Source organism: Astyanax mexicanus, chromosome 2, assembly GCF_023375975.1.
Source record: "Astyanax mexicanus isolate ESR-SI-001 chromosome 2, AstMex3_surface, whole genome shotgun sequence".
Classification (NCBI taxonomy): Eukaryota; Metazoa; Chordata; class Actinopteri; order Characiformes; family Acestrorhamphidae; genus Astyanax; species Astyanax mexicanus.
Window position 1 is genome coordinate 57,576,315 of NC_064409.1, and position 22,487 is coordinate 57,598,801.

The 22,487-nt window shown below is 36.8% G+C and overlaps 1 protein-coding gene across 1 annotated transcript in view; it reads left to right on the plus strand.

Annotated features, from left to right (window-relative positions):
- tbc1d2b (TBC1 domain family, member 2B) overlaps positions 1 to 22,487 on the plus strand; it is a 34,262-nt gene that overhangs the window by 8,822 nt on the left and 2,953 nt on the right. Inside the window, exons 3-12 of the mRNA XM_007228261.4 lie at positions 279 to 432; positions 4,406 to 4,578; positions 7,394 to 7,614; positions 12,730 to 13,098; positions 13,696 to 13,806; positions 14,631 to 14,827; positions 16,285 to 16,779; positions 17,716 to 17,833; positions 19,823 to 20,008; positions 22,334 to 22,455. Of these exons, the coding sequence (XP_007228323.3) occupies positions 279 to 432; positions 4,406 to 4,578; positions 7,394 to 7,614; positions 12,730 to 13,098; positions 13,696 to 13,806; positions 14,631 to 14,827; positions 16,285 to 16,779; positions 17,716 to 17,833; positions 19,823 to 20,008; positions 22,334 to 22,455 (2,146 nt within the window). The remainder of the gene's footprint in view (positions 1 to 278; positions 433 to 4,405; positions 4,579 to 7,393; positions 7,615 to 12,729; positions 13,099 to 13,695; positions 13,807 to 14,630; positions 14,828 to 16,284; positions 16,780 to 17,715; positions 17,834 to 19,822; positions 20,009 to 22,333; positions 22,456 to 22,487) is intronic.

Genomic DNA, 22,487 nt, shown 5'->3' on the forward strand with positions numbered 1-22,487 from the left:
TATTTTTCTTGGGCCCCTTTTCCTGGTAACACCTATAGTGTTACTTAAAGAACTTTTATAGCTCTCTTATGTTTAAGAGTGCGTGTGGAGTGATAGCATTGTTTCTGAAACAGGTCTGTTTTTGCAACATGTGAGTGATGGTGACTAAGAGCAGTACCAGTCACAAGGACTCCCGCTTTGATAACTTTAGGATACAGGCTCTGCTCTGTAGCTGGTGAATAGGAATATGTTAACATGTGTCACTGTGGAACTGTGGGCTCTGTTGTGTTGCTGTTCAGACGCAGTTCTTCTCGAGCAGCCCAATGAAAACATGGAGAGCGTCCGCAGTGACTTTGCAGTGGAGGCAGATGCTAACGGCTTGGTCGGACTGCAGACTGCGCGGAACACGGCGACCCTCAACTTTTCCCTGAAACAGTGGAGCACAGACCTCAGGTACAGGTTTAAGGAGCATTGATTATTTTTTTTTGTATTATAAATACAGTAGGCCTGTCATGATAATTACTTTATCGACACCACATGGTACACATATAAACACATGGTTTATATTTTATTTATTTATATTCAAAGAAATGATGTTCCAAATCATAGGTCTAAATATTCTTAATAGTCAATGTCTGCTGTACCATAATAGTGTAATTGCATTTTTAATGCTACTTTATTATATTTGTGGCATAAAACTAATATTGTTTATTGCATTTATTTCTGGGACAATATATCATCCAGACAAAATAGTTATCATGACAAACCTATGTATGTATGTACATACTGAGTAAGTTTCTGTGATTTTACTATTTATAGGTATATGTTTGAGTAAAATAAACATTGTTGTTTTATTGTATAAACTACGGACAACATTTCTCCCAAATTCCACATAAAAAAAGTAACAAAATATACCTAAAATGCAAAAAAAAATAAAAAATAAAATAAACAAGTTTATATTCATAAAGTTTTAGGAGTTTAGAAATCAATATTTGGTAGAATAACCCTGGTTCTTAATCACAGTTTTCATGCATCTTGGCATGTTTTCCTCCACCAGTCTTACACACTGCTTTTGGATAACTTTATGCCTTTACTCCTGGTGCAAAAATTCAAGCAGTTCAGCTTGGTTTGATGGCTTGCGATCATCCATCTTTCTCTTTTTTATATTCCAGAGTTTATATATATATATATATATATATATACACACACACACACACACACACACACTATTATTTTTTGTAGTATGAGATTGACTTAGAATACACTCAGTCCATATATGGAAATTAGGCAGCAAAAAGGCCTTCGGCTAATGTTATAAACAGCCTGTTTTACAAGGCAGAAACAAAAGAGAGTTTGGAACATCGTCATGTTTTTTTTTTTTTTTTTTTTTTATACTTGTTTTGCTTAAGAAATCCAAACAAATGGCAAATTAGGGCCTCATGAGAAACAAGGCCCTTTAAATCACTCTTAAAGTAGCTTCTCTTCATACTGTATTTGGCTGTGTGAACTGTACAGTGTTGTAGCTGATCTTTGACTGCATTGCCTTCAGTGAAGCTCACACTTCCTACACGTCATCAGAGCTGCTTTGGACACATCTGTTTGGATGAGGCAATTACTCAGTGTGCCAAAAAGCTCAGGCTAGAACAAACATAAGTGCTGTGGATGGAAATTCAAAGCTGCATTTGAAATGTGTTTTTAAAAGCTGGAAACTAATTTGACAATGTTCGAAATATACAGTGGGGAAACTAATTATTTGATCCTTCTGATTGTGTAAGTTTACCACATGAACAGTCTATATTTTTTATGGTGCGTTTATAGGTTAAATAAAGGTTATAAATTAATTTGTACTTGATTATGTGAAATAAGTATTTGATACACTACCAACCAGCAAGAAAATTGAGACCCTGCAGTCCCTCTGCTCAAACTCTGCTCCAACTTCAAATTGCCAGCCAACATCTTCGAAACTTTAAGGTTTTAAAAGATTTTCTGGAAAGAGGATTGGGCCTCATCGTTTGTGTGTGGTGGTGTAATATGGCTTCTCCTTTGCACGATAAATCTTTAACATGAACATAAACATGAGAACTACGTTAACAGACAGTGATTTCTAGAAGTGTTCCTGAGCAATGATTTCCAGTACAGAATTCGGCCTGTTTTTAATGTTTTACCACCTGAGGGTCCGACGATTACCAGCATCCGATATTGACCTTGTTCTTCGCACACAAGGATTTCTCCAGATTCTCCGGTTTAGAGTGGTTTGATGATCTTACAGTATGTACTGTATATGGGCAAAACTATGTTGAGCAATCAGGGATGCCCAATCATATCAAAAGCAGAACTAGTTACACATGCAGGCCTGTCATCTTGACATCGCACTGGTTCCCACTGTAACATCTTCAGTTTAGAAGCAAATTTAACATGAACCCCCCCCCCCCCCCCCCCTTTCCACATGTCCTGTTTTTCTTTCTGAGAACAGTAGTTTAACTTCAGTATCTCGATGTTTCCAGCCCAGTCATGTATCTGTATCTGTATGTATCTGTGTAGAACTGCTGCGTGCTTTGTGGCGATCTCTGGTGAGTCAGTCGTGCTCTTCTCTGGCACAGAGACCACAAACTCGCCTTGACCTCAGTGGCTGCGAACTAAAGCTTCTTGAAAATCCTGCTTTTACTATTCTTAGACACATGAATTTGTTGAAAGCAGTTAGAATTTCAGGACAGTTCTTATTAATGTCTAGACTTCTTTAGCACAGTGGCCCATCTCGGGTTTCTGTTTTCTATCAGTGTGTTAACATTTGTGTTGTGTTGTCCTTGTGTTCCTTCTTAGCTGCCAACTTGAGATTTACTTGAGCTTTTTCATGCTCTCTGCTTCTGGCAAGATCAAGATATGCAGCCAGGGACATGCTGGGACATGTTATTGAGTATGCTTATCTCACTGAGGGGAATATACCCCTCAGCCCATCCTACACATAATACACATCTAGGTATAATATACATTATACCTGCAGAAGCTTATGTAAGATATGTAATATAATGTAATGTAATATAATAATCTTTGAAGTCATTGACTAATCAAAAAAACAAATCATCAAATTACTCGGCTAACAAAATAATCAGACCCCCCGCAATTAAAACTTCAACTCCCCCTAAAGGGGTAAAAACTATAGTTTGTGGGGGTCAAAACATTTAAATATATTTCTTAAATATAATGTTAAATACTACAAAAACAATGCAGTATCTGTGCCTGGAAGAATATAGTGATACAATTTGAAGCCCCCCTAAAGTGGATCATACCATTCCATGTTAATAATAATTTTTCTCATTTACCTGCCTGCTGCCTCATTATTGGTCAGTTGGCTTGGTCTAAGTTAAGGTACGCGCGCTGCTCAAGCTACAGCTTTAGATGTAAGTAGCTTGTTATCCACTTAGCTTTCTTAAATATGCACTTTAAACACACTTTTCCTAACATGAATAATTCACATGAATTTGCTGTCCCACCTTAAATCATGCTAATTAACCATTCTGCCTTAAATGCTGCTGTCGCGGCACACAGGCTTAGCTCTTTTAAGGTGGAACAGAACATTCAAAAGGGAATTCCCCACCCCTCCCCCACCCTTTTCTCAGCTGAAAAAAAAAACGTAGGAGACCACCCTCCCACCACTTCCACAAAATTGATAAAATCCAACAGCTGAAGAATGTAAAAAATAGACCTCAGAAAAAGATACACCAACAACTTTAACACGGCTTTCTGTGTGTTAGCTTGTTATGCTAACAGGCTAGTGTAGCGTATCTGCTTCTTTGCCAGCGCTGTTCTACACAGCACTCCACGGCGCCTCTAGTGGTATGGCAGTATGAGAAAAACGCATATTAGTTCTATTTTCCGCCCAGTACTAGTTGCAGCCCTTACAATTACTTTTAGAGCAGATTAAAATTGAGGGTCTATGTGGAAAATGGCAGCAATTACACAATTAAGAATGCTATATTATTGTTGAATCCTTTGAATTTAAACTGAGATGTAAATTCATCGTTAATTATGTTGTATTATGGAGTTTTACAGTTGCATCTGCACTTATTATTATTTTTATTTTAATTATATATTTGTTAATCACAATGACGTTACAGTAGCGTACATAATGTTATACACCTGTGATACTGTGGCTGAAAGAAATGCCTGAATTTGATGAATAAGCGTGGCTCCCAGTACTTTTGTTCATCTAATGTCCATATAGTATAGAGAGTGGTTAAGATAAAGTACTATCTAAGTACTTTTGGCGATATAGTGTACCTATATGGGTGTTATTCTGGTTATAGGACTGTCTGTCATTCACACCTTCTGCTTTTTGTGCGTCAGCAGACAAAACACTGAGCTTCTTTTTTCACCACAGCTCTCTGTCTTTCTCTTGTCTTTTTCTCTTTCTGCTCTTTTTGATCAGGCACAGCATGTCGCACTTGCGGCCCAGTCGTGTGGGAGAGAACCGACGCAGTGTGTTTTACACAGCCAGCAATGAGGAGTGGGAGATGGTCGACCCGCCTATGAAAGACACACCAGAGCACAAGCCCCCAGCAGAGAGCCAACGCCGAGAGAGCCCGGCACATTTTCACAGACGTGAGATACAAACACCCTTTACACACTTTACAGTCATTTCCCCTCAGAGCTGCTCTTTTTTTTCTATTGTTTGTTTAGTGACTTATAGTCTGTAAATTAGCAATGCTGGTAGTGTGAAATGTCCTAAGGCTAGAGATGAGTTCACATAAACAACCAGTTGCTTCATTAATATATTACAGTTCACATACTTTCCTTATATTTATCATGTTAAGAGGCTTCTGTTAGGCTGACACTTTAAAAATAATATCACAACACATGACTTCCCAAAGACCCAATCTTAGAATAGTTTGATTTGCTTGTTCTATTGTTTATCTTAAGTTTTATCCTTATTATTAATGCACCTTATAATTTGTGCTTCATTTTAAAAACTTGTGGGCTTGTGAGCAGATTTTGTATAATAATAATAATAATAATAATAATAATAATAATAATAATATTCTGTATTGTTTCTGAACCAAACTATTGTGGCCTAATCCTTCCTAATGGAATTGGAGTTTATATCGGCCCCCAAAAATCCAGCCTGACCCGGCCCGGGTCCGTGCACGTTCTTCCAGAGCCCGACCTGCCCCTGAACTGTCATTATGAGCTCGAGCCCGATTTAAACCCCACAAGTAGAGAGTTAAAACTAAACATTTAAAAACATTTTTGGGCTTTTTGAATGAGCAAAATCTGTTCAGAGTTACGTTAATTGAACTAAAGAAGCACATACCTATTATTATTATTATTATTATTATTATTATTATTATTATTATTATTATTTAAGAAAAATGTATATTAAAAACAGCTACACACAGCGGAATGCAGACAAGTAGAGGAGCTCATGTGTGCACCCCAGAGCTGTGTAATTATAACATTTGTTGCTTTGCTATATAGTGATTATTAGGGGTGTCACGATTCTCTAAATCCTCGATTCGATTTCATTTTCGATTTGAGGGTCACGATTCGATTCGATTCTCGATTTTCTTGTTTTTTTTTTCTTGTTATTATTTTATGCCTCATAACATTTAAATAATATATTTATTATTATTATAAATAGTATAAATATTATTATTATTTATTAAGATATATATGGTAATGCCATCTAGTGACTTTTTTTGGTAGCAACAGTGTGCACTATTAAAACAAGCAGTTTATCAGAGCTGTGTGTGGATGGCTGGTGAAACTGCTCACTTACATGAAGCTGCAGTTCTTCATCCAACCACTAGCAGCAGCAGCACAAGCCCCGCTCTCTTCACTCAGTCACTACTTCAGTACAGCCCAGCCACGGGCTACAGGGCTCAGCCAGTCCGTTTTTACTGTTTCTGTAAACAAATAAAGGTTTTAACCCCACTAACCGGATAATACAGCTCACTACAGTTCATCTTTCAGCCCAAGCAGCTAACAGCAGCAGGTTAGAACAGCCGACACGGAGTCACTGCTCGGATTACATTATAAACAGGTCAGTTAGCGCGCTGCTAACCTCAGGATGTTTATAACTACGGAGTTTAGTGGACACACCACGGCCGCCAGGTAAGTCTTTTAAAGGCTACCGAAGACTATTAAAGGCTATTAGAGGTTATTGAAAGCATTATTGGGGGGCAGAAATCAGTACAGGCTGGTTAGATAAGTGATGTGGTGAAACTGTGACTAGCGCTGTCACAGTGATGTTTATTAACGTCATTAAAACAGATTTTGTCAGGTATTGTCTTATAAATATTTACACATAACTTATATCTCTCCTGAAAAGCTTTTATTTTAGTCAGAAACACGCTTGTGTTTACTTTATCTGAGAGAAAGATGTTTTTTTAATTCAATGGAAAGCAACAGGTGTAGTCAATTATAAGTTTAAGATTTTTAATCCACCTCACTGTGATCTATAGTCAGTGTTCTCAAGTCACACTGACACACGCATTTCAGCGAGTTCACACGCTCTCACCTGCGCGCACCCACCCCTCCGTTAGATACAGATACAAAACCTGTGCGCCCAACCCCCTCCCCCCCTCCCCCCCTCCCCCATTGGACAGATAAAAAACAGTGATCACACTCCCGCCGACACTCAAAACTTGAGAGCCCTGTCTATATTTCTGTAAATCCGTTTTCAGTTTCTCCTCCGTGGTTGAAAGGCAGCTGTCTCTCACACAGCAGAACTGAGGGCGGGGCTGCGCTCATGCAGCGGCTCTCTATTTAAATGAATAGGATGCGCTGTGTTGGTGCCGCGCCATTTGCGTAGCGCGGGAGGGATCGTCGATCCTCTTTTTGACTTCGATACTCGAGACCATGACCTCATTTCGATTCGATTTCGATAAAATATCGAGATCGTGACACCCCTAGTGATTATCACGCCATAGCTTTATAAAAAATTTAAATACCACTTTCTTGAGCCTGACCCGACCCGAGGAAAGTGGTGGGAAATCTCGGGCAGAGAATCTAAACTCTAGTTAGAATGCATTTAAAGGTGTGCATTTACTTTTAAACAAAAATAAAAAAGTAATTTGTTTAAGCTACAAACCCCAAATTTGGCACAATTTGAGAACTAACTAAATAATGGCTTTTATGCTTCATGCTTTTGAACTGATCTGGAATGAATAGTGGAATGCCTTCAAGAAAAAGATACATTGCTGAACATGTTTGTTAGGCTTGTTATACAAGGACAGTGAGATCCATCATTATTAGCAGAGCAGAGCTGTGAACAATTCAGCAGCTTAAAACACATCATAATTTTGATAAGACTAAGTTTATAGAACAAATGTACAAACTTTATTCTGAAGATTTCCAAGAAAAACAAAGTGTCCTAAACGTTTGCCACACATGCCTTCTGTCTTGTCATCTGCCACAGATTCCCTCGGCTCAGCGTTTACGTTCGATTTCCGGAACCCATCGCGCATTAGGCGGCCGTTCGGATTAAGTAAAACTAGCCGCAGTGGGGAGACGTCGCCGGTGGAGTGTAACGGCAACAAGACCTCGGAGCTGCAGCTGCGCCTGCAGAACCAGCAGGAGGAGCTCCGAGTCATGCAGGAGGAGCACGTCCGCCTCCAGGAGGAGCTGACCAGTCAGAAGGTACAGAAAGGGGTCCGCAGGGTCAGGTGGATGAAAGGGTGGATAAAGAGCTTGGACCTGACTGCCATCAGATGAATAATCGTATTCTACTGTATATCAGTGGAATGGTTTTTGTATAGCCATGATTGAGTTTATTGGGCAATTAATAAACTCTTAATGAGCTTAACCAGATGTGTTGGGTACAAAAAAGTAACAGAATCTGTACAGAGCGATATTTGTCACTGTTGCCAGTGTGTATAATCTATAGACAGTTCTGTAATGTGTATAGAACTGTGTTCTCTGGAATGATGGTGCTCCATCCAATACTTTTGGAATGAGGTTGGGTGGAGATTATTCGAACTCCTGACCTCACTCATGCTTGTATCAATGTAAAAATACATAGATATAGGGGCGCCGAGTGGTCCAGTGGTCTAAAGCGCTGCCACTATGAGCGGGAGGTCGCAGGTTTAAACCCCCACTCACCCCCAGCTTTGCCATCAAGCTGCCGGCGCTCCCTCCGGGTGGGTAGATGGCGCTCTCTCCCCACATCACTCCTACAGTGATGTCCACAGCACAGGGCATCTGTGAGCTGATGTACCGGAGCCGAGCAGCTGTGCTTTCCTCCAAGCGCGCTGGCTGCTCGGAAATCCTGCATCAGCAGCAGCTCGAAAAGAAGCGGTGGCTGACTTCACATGTATCGGAGGAAGCATGTGTTAGTCTTTGCCCTCCTGGTGTGTGGGGCATTATTAGTGATAGGGGACTCCTAATGAGTGGGTTGGGTAATTGGCCGCATAAATTGGGGAGAAAATGGAAAATTTTTAAATAAAATTATAAAAAAAAAAATACATAGATAAGATAAACAAAAGATAATAGATAAAATGGTAATTTAGTTGCAGTGTATTTTTCTGGCTATAAGGTGCACTTAAAATCCTTTTATGTTCTCAAAATTGTAATCCAGTGTGCCATATGTATGAATTCTGGCTATGCTTACTGACATCGAACTGCTTTTATGTGCTACATGGCATTCTATTGTGGATTTACTTATTAATAATTTCGCAATAACTGCCCGCTGCTCCTACTCTTCTACTGTGATATTTACGTTTTGTTATATTAGTGTGTGTTATTAGTTTATTTCATTCTGTTGTTATTAAATGTTATTATTTTTTTATTCTTTTAAAGAACAGGCCTTATTTGCCTCGCGGAGTAATACTTTGACTTATCTGACTTCTACTTTGCTTAATGTGTTATAATACGGTGCGCCTTATAATCCAGTGCACTGTAAGTATGAAACTAGACTAAAAAAAGACTGTTCACTGGTAGTGTTCCTTATAATCCAGTGGGCCTGGATACTGGAGTAAAAATACAGAACAAATAAGAATACCGAACTTTATCTTTAAACTTTAATATTAACTTTATTATTAACACAGTGGGGTGTCCAGGCCTATCCCTGCACTGACTGTTAAAAAGTACTGTAGAACCAAGAAAATGATGGGGTTAGTTCAGTCTGGCCTGTCACCTGAGAGTCAGCACAGGTGACACTTTTGTGTCTATTCTGAGATTAACCCTGGCCTAAATATACTTTCTGTCTCTCAGGAGCTCTTAAACTGTCTGCTCAGTTGTGCTCAGTTCCCCATTTGTTTCACTACAGCACATAGCTGGGGAATTCCTGTATCACAGTGTGTGCATGTTTTTTGTTTGTTTGTTTGTGTGAGTGTGTGTAAAGAGAAAGAGCGAGGGAGAGATCATGTGTGCTGTGGATTGGACACTTTATATGTACATGTTGTTACAGTAAAAGCATCAGTACGTATGTAAAGGCCTCCCCTGAGGTTGTGTGTGTGCGAATGCTACAGTCTTTAGCTTGTGCTGTGGCATGATTAATTCATGTTCATGTTGTTCTTGTTCTTCTTGCTGTTGAGGTTCCCACAACCATGTTAATCAGGTGAGGAGAATGTGATATTTTTTACCTCCCCAAATAAGCATGAGAGAGAGCAGAACTGACACCATTTGTTTCATTCATACATCTAACCACAGCTCTTAGCAGGCACAATTAACAGTTATCCTGCTTTAGTCTCTTACTTAAACTAGAGCACTAATTTCTATTAGTTATTAATTGGTTTAAAACTTGTTTATTGGTCTGATTTTATTTCTTAGGTATTGTGTATTGAATTTTGCTATAACTGTAAGTGAATGTAATGAGTAAGTACATGCTGTGTGAGTGCTGTGTGCTGTGGGACTGTCTAATCAGCTGTTCTAATAAATAAAACTTAATAAAGCACTGATATAATGATGATAAAATAGCATTATAATGCACTTACCACATGTAAAATGCAATAAATATTTTGATCATTTATAATATTCAGACATAGGAATTGGATTAGAACAGTGTTTAAATATTCTGAAAACAGTACCAGTCAAAAGTTTGTGAACACGCATTCCAATTCAGTGTTTTTTTTTATTCCTTTATTTTATTTCCTACATTGTAGATTAATATTAAAGACATGGAAACAATTAAGAGACGCACAAGGAATTACATAGTACACAAAAAAGTGTTTGGTCTCCACAATCCTCTGATCTAAACCCAACTAAAGCCCTATCCGGTTGGGATAAAACACTTTCATCCATACTGCAATTGATGTGCGCACAAAGTGTAATTACGGCTGCTTTGGTGCGTAGCAGTGGACAAATAGCTATTTTATTAAACGCGAGGTGAGGAAACTCAGAGATGTGTGTCCGGACAGGACTAAAATTATCGGAGGACCACAGATTTCAGTGAAAAACAGTAGATAATTCAGCCTGTAATATTTTCAGAGGACGTCTGAGAAAAACACATCCACGGTCGTTCCGGACAAGAATAAAACCATAGAGGATAATAAACTAATCTTGTCCAGATAGGGCTTAAGATGGGTGATTTGGGATATTGTCTATATATATTGTCTATATATATGTCTTCAATATTAAATTTACAATGTAAAAAAAAAACAGAAATGATGAAAACATATTGAATGGGAAAATATGTGTCCAAACTGTTGACTGATACTGTAAATAAAGCAGAAATCAAATAACAATGTTTTAAACAAGGTCAGCATACAGACTCGTTTAAGTAAAGTGGACTCCAAACAGATTGCGGTCATAGTCATAGAAACAAGAGAGAAACCAGGGTGATATCACATTAAATGTGGCCGTGCTGGATGTATTGCCATTGTATTACATATAAAGATTGACCAATCAGTGGCCTTTTGTGCTGTGTTTGAAGTAGTGTTTGAAATGTCTGCTTTCTTCTGGTACTCTGTGCACTGGAATGGGGTTATTATAAGGTTATTAAGGTTATTAAGCCTCTACTCCACTTTAATACTTACATATTTTATTGTCGCTTTAGCTGAGTTTAACTTAGAAATGGTAAAAATCAATAAAAAACAAATACTGACAACATGACAATTTCACAACTAAAATCTCTGTGAGGTCATGCGTGGTGCATGAAGGCCAGGAAGCCTTTTGCAATGCTTGTTTCAAGTGAACATAAGACACATTGTAAAACAGTGTTTATCAGCATTTCAAAACCTACGGTAGGTTGCAGCTGAGGTCCTCTGTAGCACACTATACTCTTTTCCTATAAGGTAGATTACCTCTGACAGACAGCAGACAAGCTCTGCCACTATAATCAGGAGATCGCCGGTTCAAATTCTCTTTATGTAGCTTGCCATCAGCTACTGGAGCCCTAAGAGAGCACAATTGGCCTTGTTCTCTCCCCACATCACTCCAAAAGGTGATGTCAATCAGCACAAGGCGTCTGTGAGCTGATGTATCAGAACCGAGTCGCTGCGCTTTCCCTTCGAGCATGTTGTGATGCTACTCAGCAATGCTGCATCAGCAGCAGATAAAAAAAGAGGCAGTGGCTGACTTCAGATGTATCGGAGGAGGCATGTGCTAGTCTTCACCCTCCTGGTGTTGGGGCGTCACTAGTGTTAGGGGGAGTCCTAATGAGTGGGCTGAGAAATTGGCCATGTAAATTGGGGAGAAAATAGGGGGATAAAGAAATAGTATATTATATTCTTAAAATAAATTAGCAAAAATGTACAAATTTTGTCGTATTTCCAAGAATATTGTTATCACAAAAAACCCTATCATGTGTAAAATATTAATTTTATGTTCAGGCAACTGGATATAGTGTTTTTTATTACTGTGTGAGTTTTTGGGCTGCTGTTTTATTATGCTCCTTTTTTTCTTTCTTACAGTGTTCATCAGATTCCTTAAAATAGCAGGCTTTCGAGCTTTGCCCGCTGAGTCAGTGCATAGGCCAAATCAGTTTGTGGAACATGTTGTCACATGTTGATTGTTCATTCAGAAAAAGATCAGCTTGGTTGAGTTGGTTGAGTTATTACAACCTTGAGGATGCACAGCTCTGGGGAAAAATATATAAGCGACCACTTAAAAAATATGGGTTTCTTTGATTTTACCAAATTAAAAACCTCTGGAATATAATCAAGAGGAAGATGGATGATCACAAGCCATCAAACCAAACTGAACTGCTTGAATTTTTGCATCAGGAGTAGCATAACATTATCCAAAAGCAGTGTGGAAGACTGGTGGAGGAGAACATGCCAAGATGCATGAAAACTGTGATTAAAAAGCAGGGTTATTCCACCAAATATTGATTTCTGAAATCTTAAAACTATGAATAAAAACTTGTTTTCTTTGTATTATTTATTTGAAAGCTCTGCTTTTTTTTGTTATTTCAGCCATTTCTCATTTTCTGCAAATAAGTGTTTTAAATGACAACATGTTTTTATTTGGAATTTGGGAGAAATGTTGTCCGTAGTTTATAGAATAAAACAACATATACCTATAATAGCAAAATCAGAGAAACTGATTCAGAATCTGAAGTGGTTTCTTAATTTTTTCCAGAGCTGTATATGTTCCTTGACCCCTCTAATCACTCTGCTTTACTGTCCACATCAGTAGTTTTATCCGATCTTGCACAGTGACCTTTGAGAAATAGTGTTAACTGAAGGGGTCAGCGGACCCTCTAACAGAGTGAAGTGTATTCTCATGAACTTTGACCCAGAACCTATGTCAGTACATACAGCTTGATTTCTCGGAGGCTGGTCTTTAATGAAGCTGTGTTCTCCGCTTCACTAGGAGCTGGTCCGGCTCCTCCAGCAGACGCTGCGTAGTTCTCAGTGCGAGCGCTGGCCGGTGGGCGGATCTGGGCTGGGGGAGATGGAGGTGGCCGCAGCCGTAGCAGAGCGGGACCAGCAGATCCAGTCCCTCTGTGGCCACATGGAGAAGCTGGCCCTGGAGAAGGAAAGCCTGCAGCAGGAGCTGAAGGGCTTGAAGATTAAAGTTGGGGAGATTAATGATCAGTTAGGCATGCTGATGGAGACCATCCAGGCCAAAGATGAGGTCATCATGAAGTTGTCCCAGCAGAGCCAAGAGGGCGGCACAGAGCTGCCGGAGTGCGGCTCGCCAACTGCCAGAGAACAGCAAGAGGAGATGGGCAACCTGAGGGTAATGACACCTTTATATTTGCAAATGTAGAATGGCTGATATAACCACATGGTAAATAGATTACTTTGGCAAAGCTTTGTCACACAATACTGTACCTAAGCCTTTATCACGTCCAGAAGTGGCAAAGACATCTCTGGTCATGGACCATTGCAAAGCTGTCTCGCAGGCCTGAAATATAGCACTGGATGTATACTAACAAATGAAATGGAATGAAGTTAACCAGATAAATCATGACACATATTGGGTTCATACAGTCTGTCATCTTATAAAAAGTCAAAGGAGATGTCAATATATAAAAATAATAAAGCAACAAATAAATGAAGATTGGTATTGAGCTTCTAAATAAGTAAAAAATGTTTGGGTTGTAATTCATACCTGGTGTAAATAATGTACTTATTTCCATATTTAGCACTTCCCTTAATGTGTTTTTGAGCAAGAAATTTACCGAATTGTGCGACATTCTGTGTGACAAAAGCTCTTTTTCTTCATTACTGGTAGTCCTGGTGAGACCGTTTCAAATACATTTTAAAAACACTGAGTAAATACTGGTATGTAGGCATTCTGTGTTTAACCTGCTGTTTGGTTCTGCTATTTCAGGACAGTCTTCAGGGATACAAATCACAGAATAATTTCCTAAACAAAGAAATTCTTGAGCTGACAGTCTTGCGGAGGAATGCTGAAGCTAGAGAGAAGGCCTTGGAAGCGAAGGTAAAAAAGAAATGCAGAGAGATTTTGTTTTCTACAAGAACAGCCATGGATTGAATGTTGGGGGGACCGAATTATCCATTGTTTTAATGGATTAATAAAGTATATTCATAATATTGGAAACAACAATGTATGTGTTGTTATATCTAAAACAGATATTCTGACCAAGATTAAAAAAAATAATAATTTACGTGCAAGCTGACTTTCTGCAAGATTAAAAAAATATATATTCAAAAGCTTTAAAAGTTGATATAACCAATATCCGGTTCTGTTGACATCTACATATGTTTTAATTAAGCAATAATACTCAAGAAGGAGTGCTATAATGTGTAGTATTGGCACTGCTGTGCTGTCGTAGATCAACACAGGAGTGCCAATATTACATGTTATAGCACAAACCTCGAGTGTATTATTGACATTATACCACAGTTCCATTATTGCTGTTTCTTGAAATATGTTGAGTTAAAAAGGATGAGAAAATACGATCTGTTTGGTTCTAAAAACTCTGGGAGTTAAAATAGTTCCATTGCTGCACTGTTTGGTTTGTAAGCGCTGCATCGTTGCTAGTTTACCTATATGTGGCGGAGTAATACATGGAGAGCTTCGGTTACGGTGCATTACCGGCTGATAACGACACTCATATATACATTCACATTGCAGGGTCATAACTAACTGTAGTATAATATAGCAATATATTACCCAGCCCTAGGGAGAATACATACAGTTCTGGCATTCTGTGTACAATTTACATTGTTCCCTTCCTATTATCTATTTGTTTTTTGTTTTTTTTAATCATTCATGATCCCAATCTTTTCTGTGGTTTCCAGTACACCTCTCTAGAAGCTAAGATGTGTCAGGTGGAGAGTAAGTACCTGGTGCTGCTGCAGGAGGTGAAGACTCCGGTATGTTCTTCATCTGAGCAGGGTCCATCACGAGATGTCATATCCAGACTGCTGGAAGATGCCCTGTCAGTGGAGAGCTCTGACCAACAGGAGCATCCCATTTTCAAACCCCACCCTGTCAGGTAGACAAACTCGTATTTTTTGCTTTCTGTTATCAGACGTTTTCCTTTCACACACTGTGTTGGGATCTGGAGAAATACAGATGGATGTATGGGTAATTGCATGCCAGATAGCTAAGCTTAACTGCTATGTCTTGTCTGGAATGGTACCCATACAAAATCACAAAATTAAAGTCTTAATATGTCTATAATATGTTTTACAGACATGGTTTCTTTAAATTGGTATTTTACCATTTATTAGAGAGCAGTTTAGAATCAGGCATTTCTGGCAACAATAAAGACGAGGGACTGTGGAGTGAGTCGTAATAATGATTTATATACAGTAATTATCATAAACAAGATTAAAGAGGCAGTGTTGTATACATTCAAAAACACCTGTATTCAGAAAAAAACGTTAGTTTAGGCGGCCTACTGTTTCACACCTAGATATAAATGCTCTCACATCCCTGAATTCACACCTGCAATCACACTTGTTATTTCAGGCCTGTGTTCTTAGTGTTTCATACATATTTTAAGGTGAAATTTGGAGAAGCATCCGCACACAGAAATTAAAAAATGCTGTCTTGCACACACTATGTGTGTGGTGTGACGTGTTTTTTTTCTCTCTCTTTTTTTCTTTAACAAGAACCAGAATACTTTCTATCAAATAATTAACATGTTCATTTTTGGGTCCTGCTGTGTGATGGCTTTACTTTGAGATTTTTTTTTATATAATTTAAACAAATCAGTTTATAAGTTTTAAAACTGTATATTTACTCAGTTAGCAAAATGTACAAGGTAAGTATGAATATGGCAGGTTCAAGCTTTTATTTATAAAAACCAAAAGATGGACGTGATGAATTAAATTCTTTAATTAAATTAATTCAGTTCACAATTATTTATTGTCACACTGCAGGACAATTTATTTGCTCAAAATTGTGAGAAAAGCTTATAAAAGTTTAAAACGTGGGAAAAAAAAGTCAAGAAAGTGGATTTGAGTGTGTTTTATTTTCTTTTTTCTTTTTTTGGTACCACTTTAACATAAAAGGGTTTATAAATGGTTTATAATTAGTTTATTAATGGTTACTAATTAGGTTGTAAATGCCTTAAAAATCATTAATGATCAGTTATAACACATGCATAGAAAAGGCAACAATGACCTGCTGTTTGCCAAATAGTGAACCCACAGGCATCTATATGGTTGCCTGTTCTAAGTATGTGTTATAACTGATTATTAATTATTTATAACCTAATTAGTAACCATTAATAAACTAATTGTAAACCATTTATAAACCCTTTATAAAGGTAGTCTTATTTTAAAGTGGTACCCTTTTTTCTTTTTACCTTTGGCCTTTTAAGCTTCAGAAATCAGTTGAGTCTTGATATCATATTTTCTCAAAAAAATATAAAGGTCCAGATGCCTATTGCTAATTTTTATTCAATTAAATAAAATTATTTTATTTTTTTTTTCTCCCTCCCAGTGAGTATGACGTGTACGGCTTCAAAACCGTCCCAGAGGAGGAGGATGAGGAGGAGAAACTTGTAGCCAAAGTGAGAGCTCTGGAGCTGAGGTCCTTCTCACTGACCGATCAGGAGGTGTCTGTGGGGGTGAAGTGGGAAAACTACCTGGCCAGTACCATGAACAGAGAGATGGTCCGCTCTCCAGAACTGAAAGCACTGATGCGCAGCGGCGTGCCGCACGTGCACCGCAGTAAAGTCTGGAGCTGGTGTGTGAACTTCCACGTGAAGAAGATCAGGGAGAGCCAGCCTGCAGACTATTACGAGAATCTGCTGTGCATGGCCAGAGACAAGCCTAACCCGGCCTCCAAACAGATCGAGCTGGATCTGCTGCGTACTCTCCCCAATAACAAGCACTATTCGTCTCCTTCAGCTGAAGGCATCCAGAAACTCAGGAACGTGCTGCTGGCTTTCGCCTGGAGGAACCCAGATATTGGCTACTGCCAGGGGCTCAACAGGTACATCTAGCAGCTTTTCTAGCAGGACTGTTTAGGAATATGGGCTTGGAAAGTTAATGAGAATCCTACAGCGCCCTCTGTATTTAGGATAATGGAACTGCAACTGCTAAGTATAATAATAAAACAACATATCAACCTACATCTACTTTTTGTAGAGTTTATTTGTTATTTGAATTTTTGATTAAGTTATATACAGCTCTGGAAAAAGAAAAGAGAACACTAGTTTCTGAATCAGTTTCTCTGATTTTGCTATTTATAGGTATATGTTTGAGTAAAATGAACATTGTTGTTTTATTCTATAAACTACAGACAACATTTCTCCCAAATAAAAATATTTCATGTCATTTAGAGCATTTATTAACAGAAAATGTGAAATGCCTGCAGTAACAAGATAATAATGCAAAGGAAATAAGTTCATATTCATAAAGTTTTAAGAGTTCAGAAATCAATATTTGGTGGAATAACTCTGGTTTTTATCTCAGTTTTCATTCATCTTGACATGTTCTCCTCCACCAGTCTTACACATTGCTTTTGAATAACGTTATGCCATTCTTGTGATCAATCTTTCTTTTCATTATATTTCAGAGGTTTTCAATTTGGTAAAATCATAGAAACTCATCCTTTTAAATTGTCTCTTATTTTTCCCTGAGCTGTATATATATAAAACAAAATTGCATTAGCTAATTACTTTTATTTGTTGATTCATATATTTACCAGGAAAGGAGCCTTCAGTTCCATGGGTTGCAATTAGACATAACTAAACTTAGTTGTACATATATGATGTTTTTTTTTTTATTGCATGCTTCTTTGTGTTTTTAATATAATAGTCTTTTGTTATTGTCACACAAAGAATGGGAAAAAAACAGAATTTAGTATTATGTGCTATGTATGATGTCTGTTTTTACATTTTTATTGTTTTGCATTTAATCTCTTTAGATTAGCAGCCATCGCTCTTCTCTATCTGGAGCAAGAAGAGGCTTTCTGGTGTCTCATCACTATTGTGGAGGTTTTCATGCCACGGGACTATTATACCAAGACACTGCTTGGCTCACAGGTACTATTAATAACCTGCTGTTTTTCCTGTTTTTGCTTCTGAGGGGAAAAATGTCTCAGATCTGCTGCCGGGATTAAAGCATCAGTCAGATGTGATGAGTAGTGTTAGCATATGACTGTTAGTTCTCTGTGATTCAGCATCACTGAGGTTGAAGACAGTGTTTCCATGCATTATAAAGTATAGAAGCTGATAGAACAGACTGATCATTGATCACAAGTAATGTAATTGTCTGAGTTAATTTTGAGATTTGTTCCATATTTTAATAAAATAATTAGTAATTCACCTTCAGATTTTGCCAGTGGTGATGATGTTTGCATTACAAAATAAAACCACTAAACCATGTACACTTTTTTTTTAGATTAATTGTGCTTGTTACTATGTTAACATGACAGCACTAATGATACTAACAATTATAAATTGTATCAGTCAAAAGTTTGGACACACCTTAAAATCAGTGTTAAAAATCATTATTTAAATATTTTCTGCTTTGTAGATTAATATTAAAGTCCTCCAAACTATGACAAAAATCACGTGGAAGGGTCAAAATTAACACTGTTAAATGCCTTAAAGTTATGCCTTATCTAATTATTAATTAAGACATTATTAATTAATTATTGTATTAATTAATAAAATACATTAATAGTGTTAATTCATAATTTGTTGAGTTTTTCTATAGTGAGTACTGTTAACTAATGTACTCTTATTGTAACGTTTAACAAATTATTTAGTAAAACAAATGTAAAAAAGTAGACAAAAATGTGTTAAACAGTGATGGCTTTTAGTTAACAGCTGTGCTGAACTTGTCAAGAGTTAATTACTTGAATTTCTTGCCTCTTATTGTGTTTGAGATCATCAGTTGTAAAGTTGTGAAGAGGGAGAGTTGAGTTGGTATACTGTGAATATCCCTATTTGATTGATGTTCTAATCCATAATATTGCAAAAACTACTCAACCAAGTAAAGAAAAAAATTACTTGAAGGTCAGTTAATCCCAAACATTTCAAGAAATTTAAAAGTATCCTCAACTGCAGTTTCAAAGACCATCAAAAACATTATGATGAAACTGTCTCTCATCAGGACTGCCCCAGAAAAGGAGAACGAGAGTTACCTCTGTTACACAGGACAAGTTAATCAGAGTTTTAGGCTGCAGAAACCGCAAGTTAACAGCACTAAGATAAGAGCACCTACAGTAAAAGTTTCACAGAGTTTTTTATTTTAAACACTTTTATGTTTATTACATGATTCCTTCTGTGTTCATTCATAATCTGGATGCCTTCAGTATCAATCAGTCAATCAATCAATCAGTCAACCTTTATTTTCACTCGTGAATACATTGAGGGTGACCCTCATTTACAATGTTGGAGAGCATTTACAGTATAAAAGGGACTGAAAACATTTAATAATAAATTAGAAATAATAAGAAACAAAATAGTAAAAAATAATAAATTAAAGAAATACAATTTTTAAATTAGTATTTAAAATAGATAAATAAAATATGTATGTAAAAAAGGAAAAGAAAAAAAGTATCTAAAAAAGATCATAAAAACATAAAAAGTAAAGACTTTATGAAATATAAAATAAATAAAAAGATAATAGTAGTAAAAGTAAAGTAAAATGATAAAAATGATAAGAAATGATAAAATTAATGATTAATGAACTAAGAAAACAGGAATAAAAAAAATTACAAATATTAGAATAAAAAGTAACTAAATAGTAATAAATACATTTAAAACAGTCACAGGCTTTCTGGTGGTGATTAGAAACTAAAAGGTTGAAATAATTCAGTAATCCCAGCAAGCCGAGCCTCAACGTTTCAAGCTTCAGTATTCATTGGAATGTTGGAAAAAATAAAAAAAACATTTAATATAAAGATGTTAATGGTACAGTTAATGGTTAATGGTACTAAGCTTTCACAGAGCATCCACCCCTGGTCTAAGGGTTTCTATAAAATCTGTATTCTCTCATACAGTACAGCTGTTCTGTGTCTGCAGGTGGACCAGCGTGTGTTTAAGGACCTGATGAATGAGAAGCTGCCCAGGCTTCATGCTCACTTTGAGCAGTATAAAGTGGACTTCTCTCTCATCACCTTCAACTGGTTCCTGGTGGTGTTTGTGGACAGTGTGGTCAGTGACATCCTCTTCAAGATCTGGGACGCTTTTCTGTATGAGGGACCCAAGGTAAGCATGAGTATCTGAACACACTGTGTAGTTTTAATCTAGTGTTAGTGTGACCTTTGGAACAATGTATAGAGAATACTCAAGTGAACGTGTGTGGGTGTCTACATGGGTATGATCTTATGAGAGAGGCCCCGTGTGTACTTATTGCTCTCTGTTTGGGTTTCTGGTTGCTGGTGACAACCAGTTTTAGGCCAAAAAACAGTATTTTTCTTTTCCAGGAAACCTATTAAACAAAATACTATGAATTTCATGAACACTGTAGTTTTTAAATTATCTTGTTTTGGTACTGTACAGCATTATAATGTATTTTAAAGACTGTTAATATCCCCGAGACACAGATTAAATCACTGACAGATAAAAAATGAGCCAAAATAAAGTAGAAAAACAGGTGTGACTAAGACTGTACATACATAGAGCAGTAACTGTTGAGACTCATACATTGTACCTGTTAAGAAGACATTAAAATATTTTTCATTATTTTTTATTTGAATGTAACCTCCTTTTTTATAGAAAAGAATTATTTTTTTTATAAACTGAGTTAAACCATTAGATTTACAATACAGTTTTTATGTTAATTTAAGTTTTTTGTTTTATGTCAGACATGCAACACAAATACAGGGACAATGGCAAAATTGTTTGCTGTTTGATTTGTGCTTCTGTTCATTAAAAAAAAAAAAAAAAACATTTTAAAATTAAACCTTGACTGTGAGACACATACAGCTCTGTAAAAATTAAGAGACCACTTCAGTTTCTGAATCAGTTTTTCGGATTTTGCTATTTATAGGTATATGTTTGAGTGAAATGAACATTGTTGTTTTATTCTATAAACTACAAACAAAATTTCTCCCAAATTCCAAATAAAAATATTGTCATTAAGATCATTTATTTGCAGAAAATTAGAAATGGCTAAAATAACAAAAAAAGCAGAACTTTCAGACCTCAAATAATGCAAAGAAAACAAGTTCATATTCATAAAGTTTAGCAATCAATATTTGGTGCAATAACCCTGGTTTTTGATAACTTTATGCCTCTCCTGGTGCAAGAATTTTAGCAGTTTAGTTTGTTTTGATGGCTTGTGACCATTCATCTTCCTCTTGATTATATTCTATTATAGGTTCAATTTGGTAAAATCAAAGAAACTCTCATTTTTAAGTGGTCTCTTATTTTTTTCCCGAGCTGTATGTCTTCACACGTTTTGATTTCTTGTCTTTTTGAAAACTATCTAACTATCTGTTGTGTGGATGGCGGAAAAGCCTTATGATCCAAATGATGCCAGAAAAAAGGCTGAATCTCTACTGTATAGTGAATGACATAAATCATAAAAATATAATGTCTAAAATCCACAGTTTTGTGACATGCATAGTACAATTTGTGCACAGAATTATGTGGGTAATCTTGCATTTTTTCTCATATATACACATAATTTAGGAAAATCAAAGTAATTTGGACAAATTCTAATAATTTTGAGGCTTGATCTCGAAACTGGTAATTTTACAAGGGAAAGAGTGTAAAATAATTTAACATCATTTCTATTTGTTCATCATTACATTTTGACACACTTTGAAGAACGACTGCCAGATGCACATCATGTCAGAAAGTGAGAAGTAGCAAAAATAGAGATAAAGGGTTTTGTGTGGAAAAACAGACAATAAAAGAATTCTTAGAGTCTGTCAATAATAAACATCAACAGCTCTCAGCTGTTTTCTTTGCTGACATTCTCTTAGGCCTGTAATGCAGCTGTTTTCAGTTCCTGCTTGATTTTAGGGTTATTTTACTTCAAGTAAAGAGTTTTATTTGGGCCTGAGTATTTAAGACGGCTCTTCCTCCTACTTCTGTTTGCACTTCTTGTTGACTTTCTTCTTTTTATGCCATCTTTTGATTGATATTTTTTGATATATATTTTCTTCATGATTGCAAATATTCACTACTAGGTTTGGTATTGTAAAGGTCAATACCAATTTTCTGCTTCTAAACAGTGAATTAATCAGTCCGTTCTTCCATTACTAAATTTGGTTATGTTTGTAATTTGCTGAAAGTTCTACTCAGACGCTGCCAGTGTCTGTTGTTTATTTATCCGCCCAGACAATTGGAGCCAGGCACTACCAGTAACGATTATTACCACTTACTTTTGGCATGTCAGTGTATAAAGCAATGGGGATTCTCTTATCAGATGTTTGAATGAAAACTCAGTTATTGTTGTCGGGACAGACACAATAACAACAGACACAAATTGTCTTCAGACCTTTTTTGACTTCTTCTCATTACTATTCTTAATAAGTTTTTATCTTCATTGTCATTAAAGATTGTCTTTATTTCATTTCACAGATAATATTTCGATTTGCTCTTGCACTCTTTAAGTGCAAAGAAGAGGACTTTCTGAAGTTGCAGGACGCCATGGCTATTTTTAAGTATCTGCGATATTTCACACAGACAATCCTGGATGCAAGGTACCATTTTTTTATTTATCCAGTACCTGCAA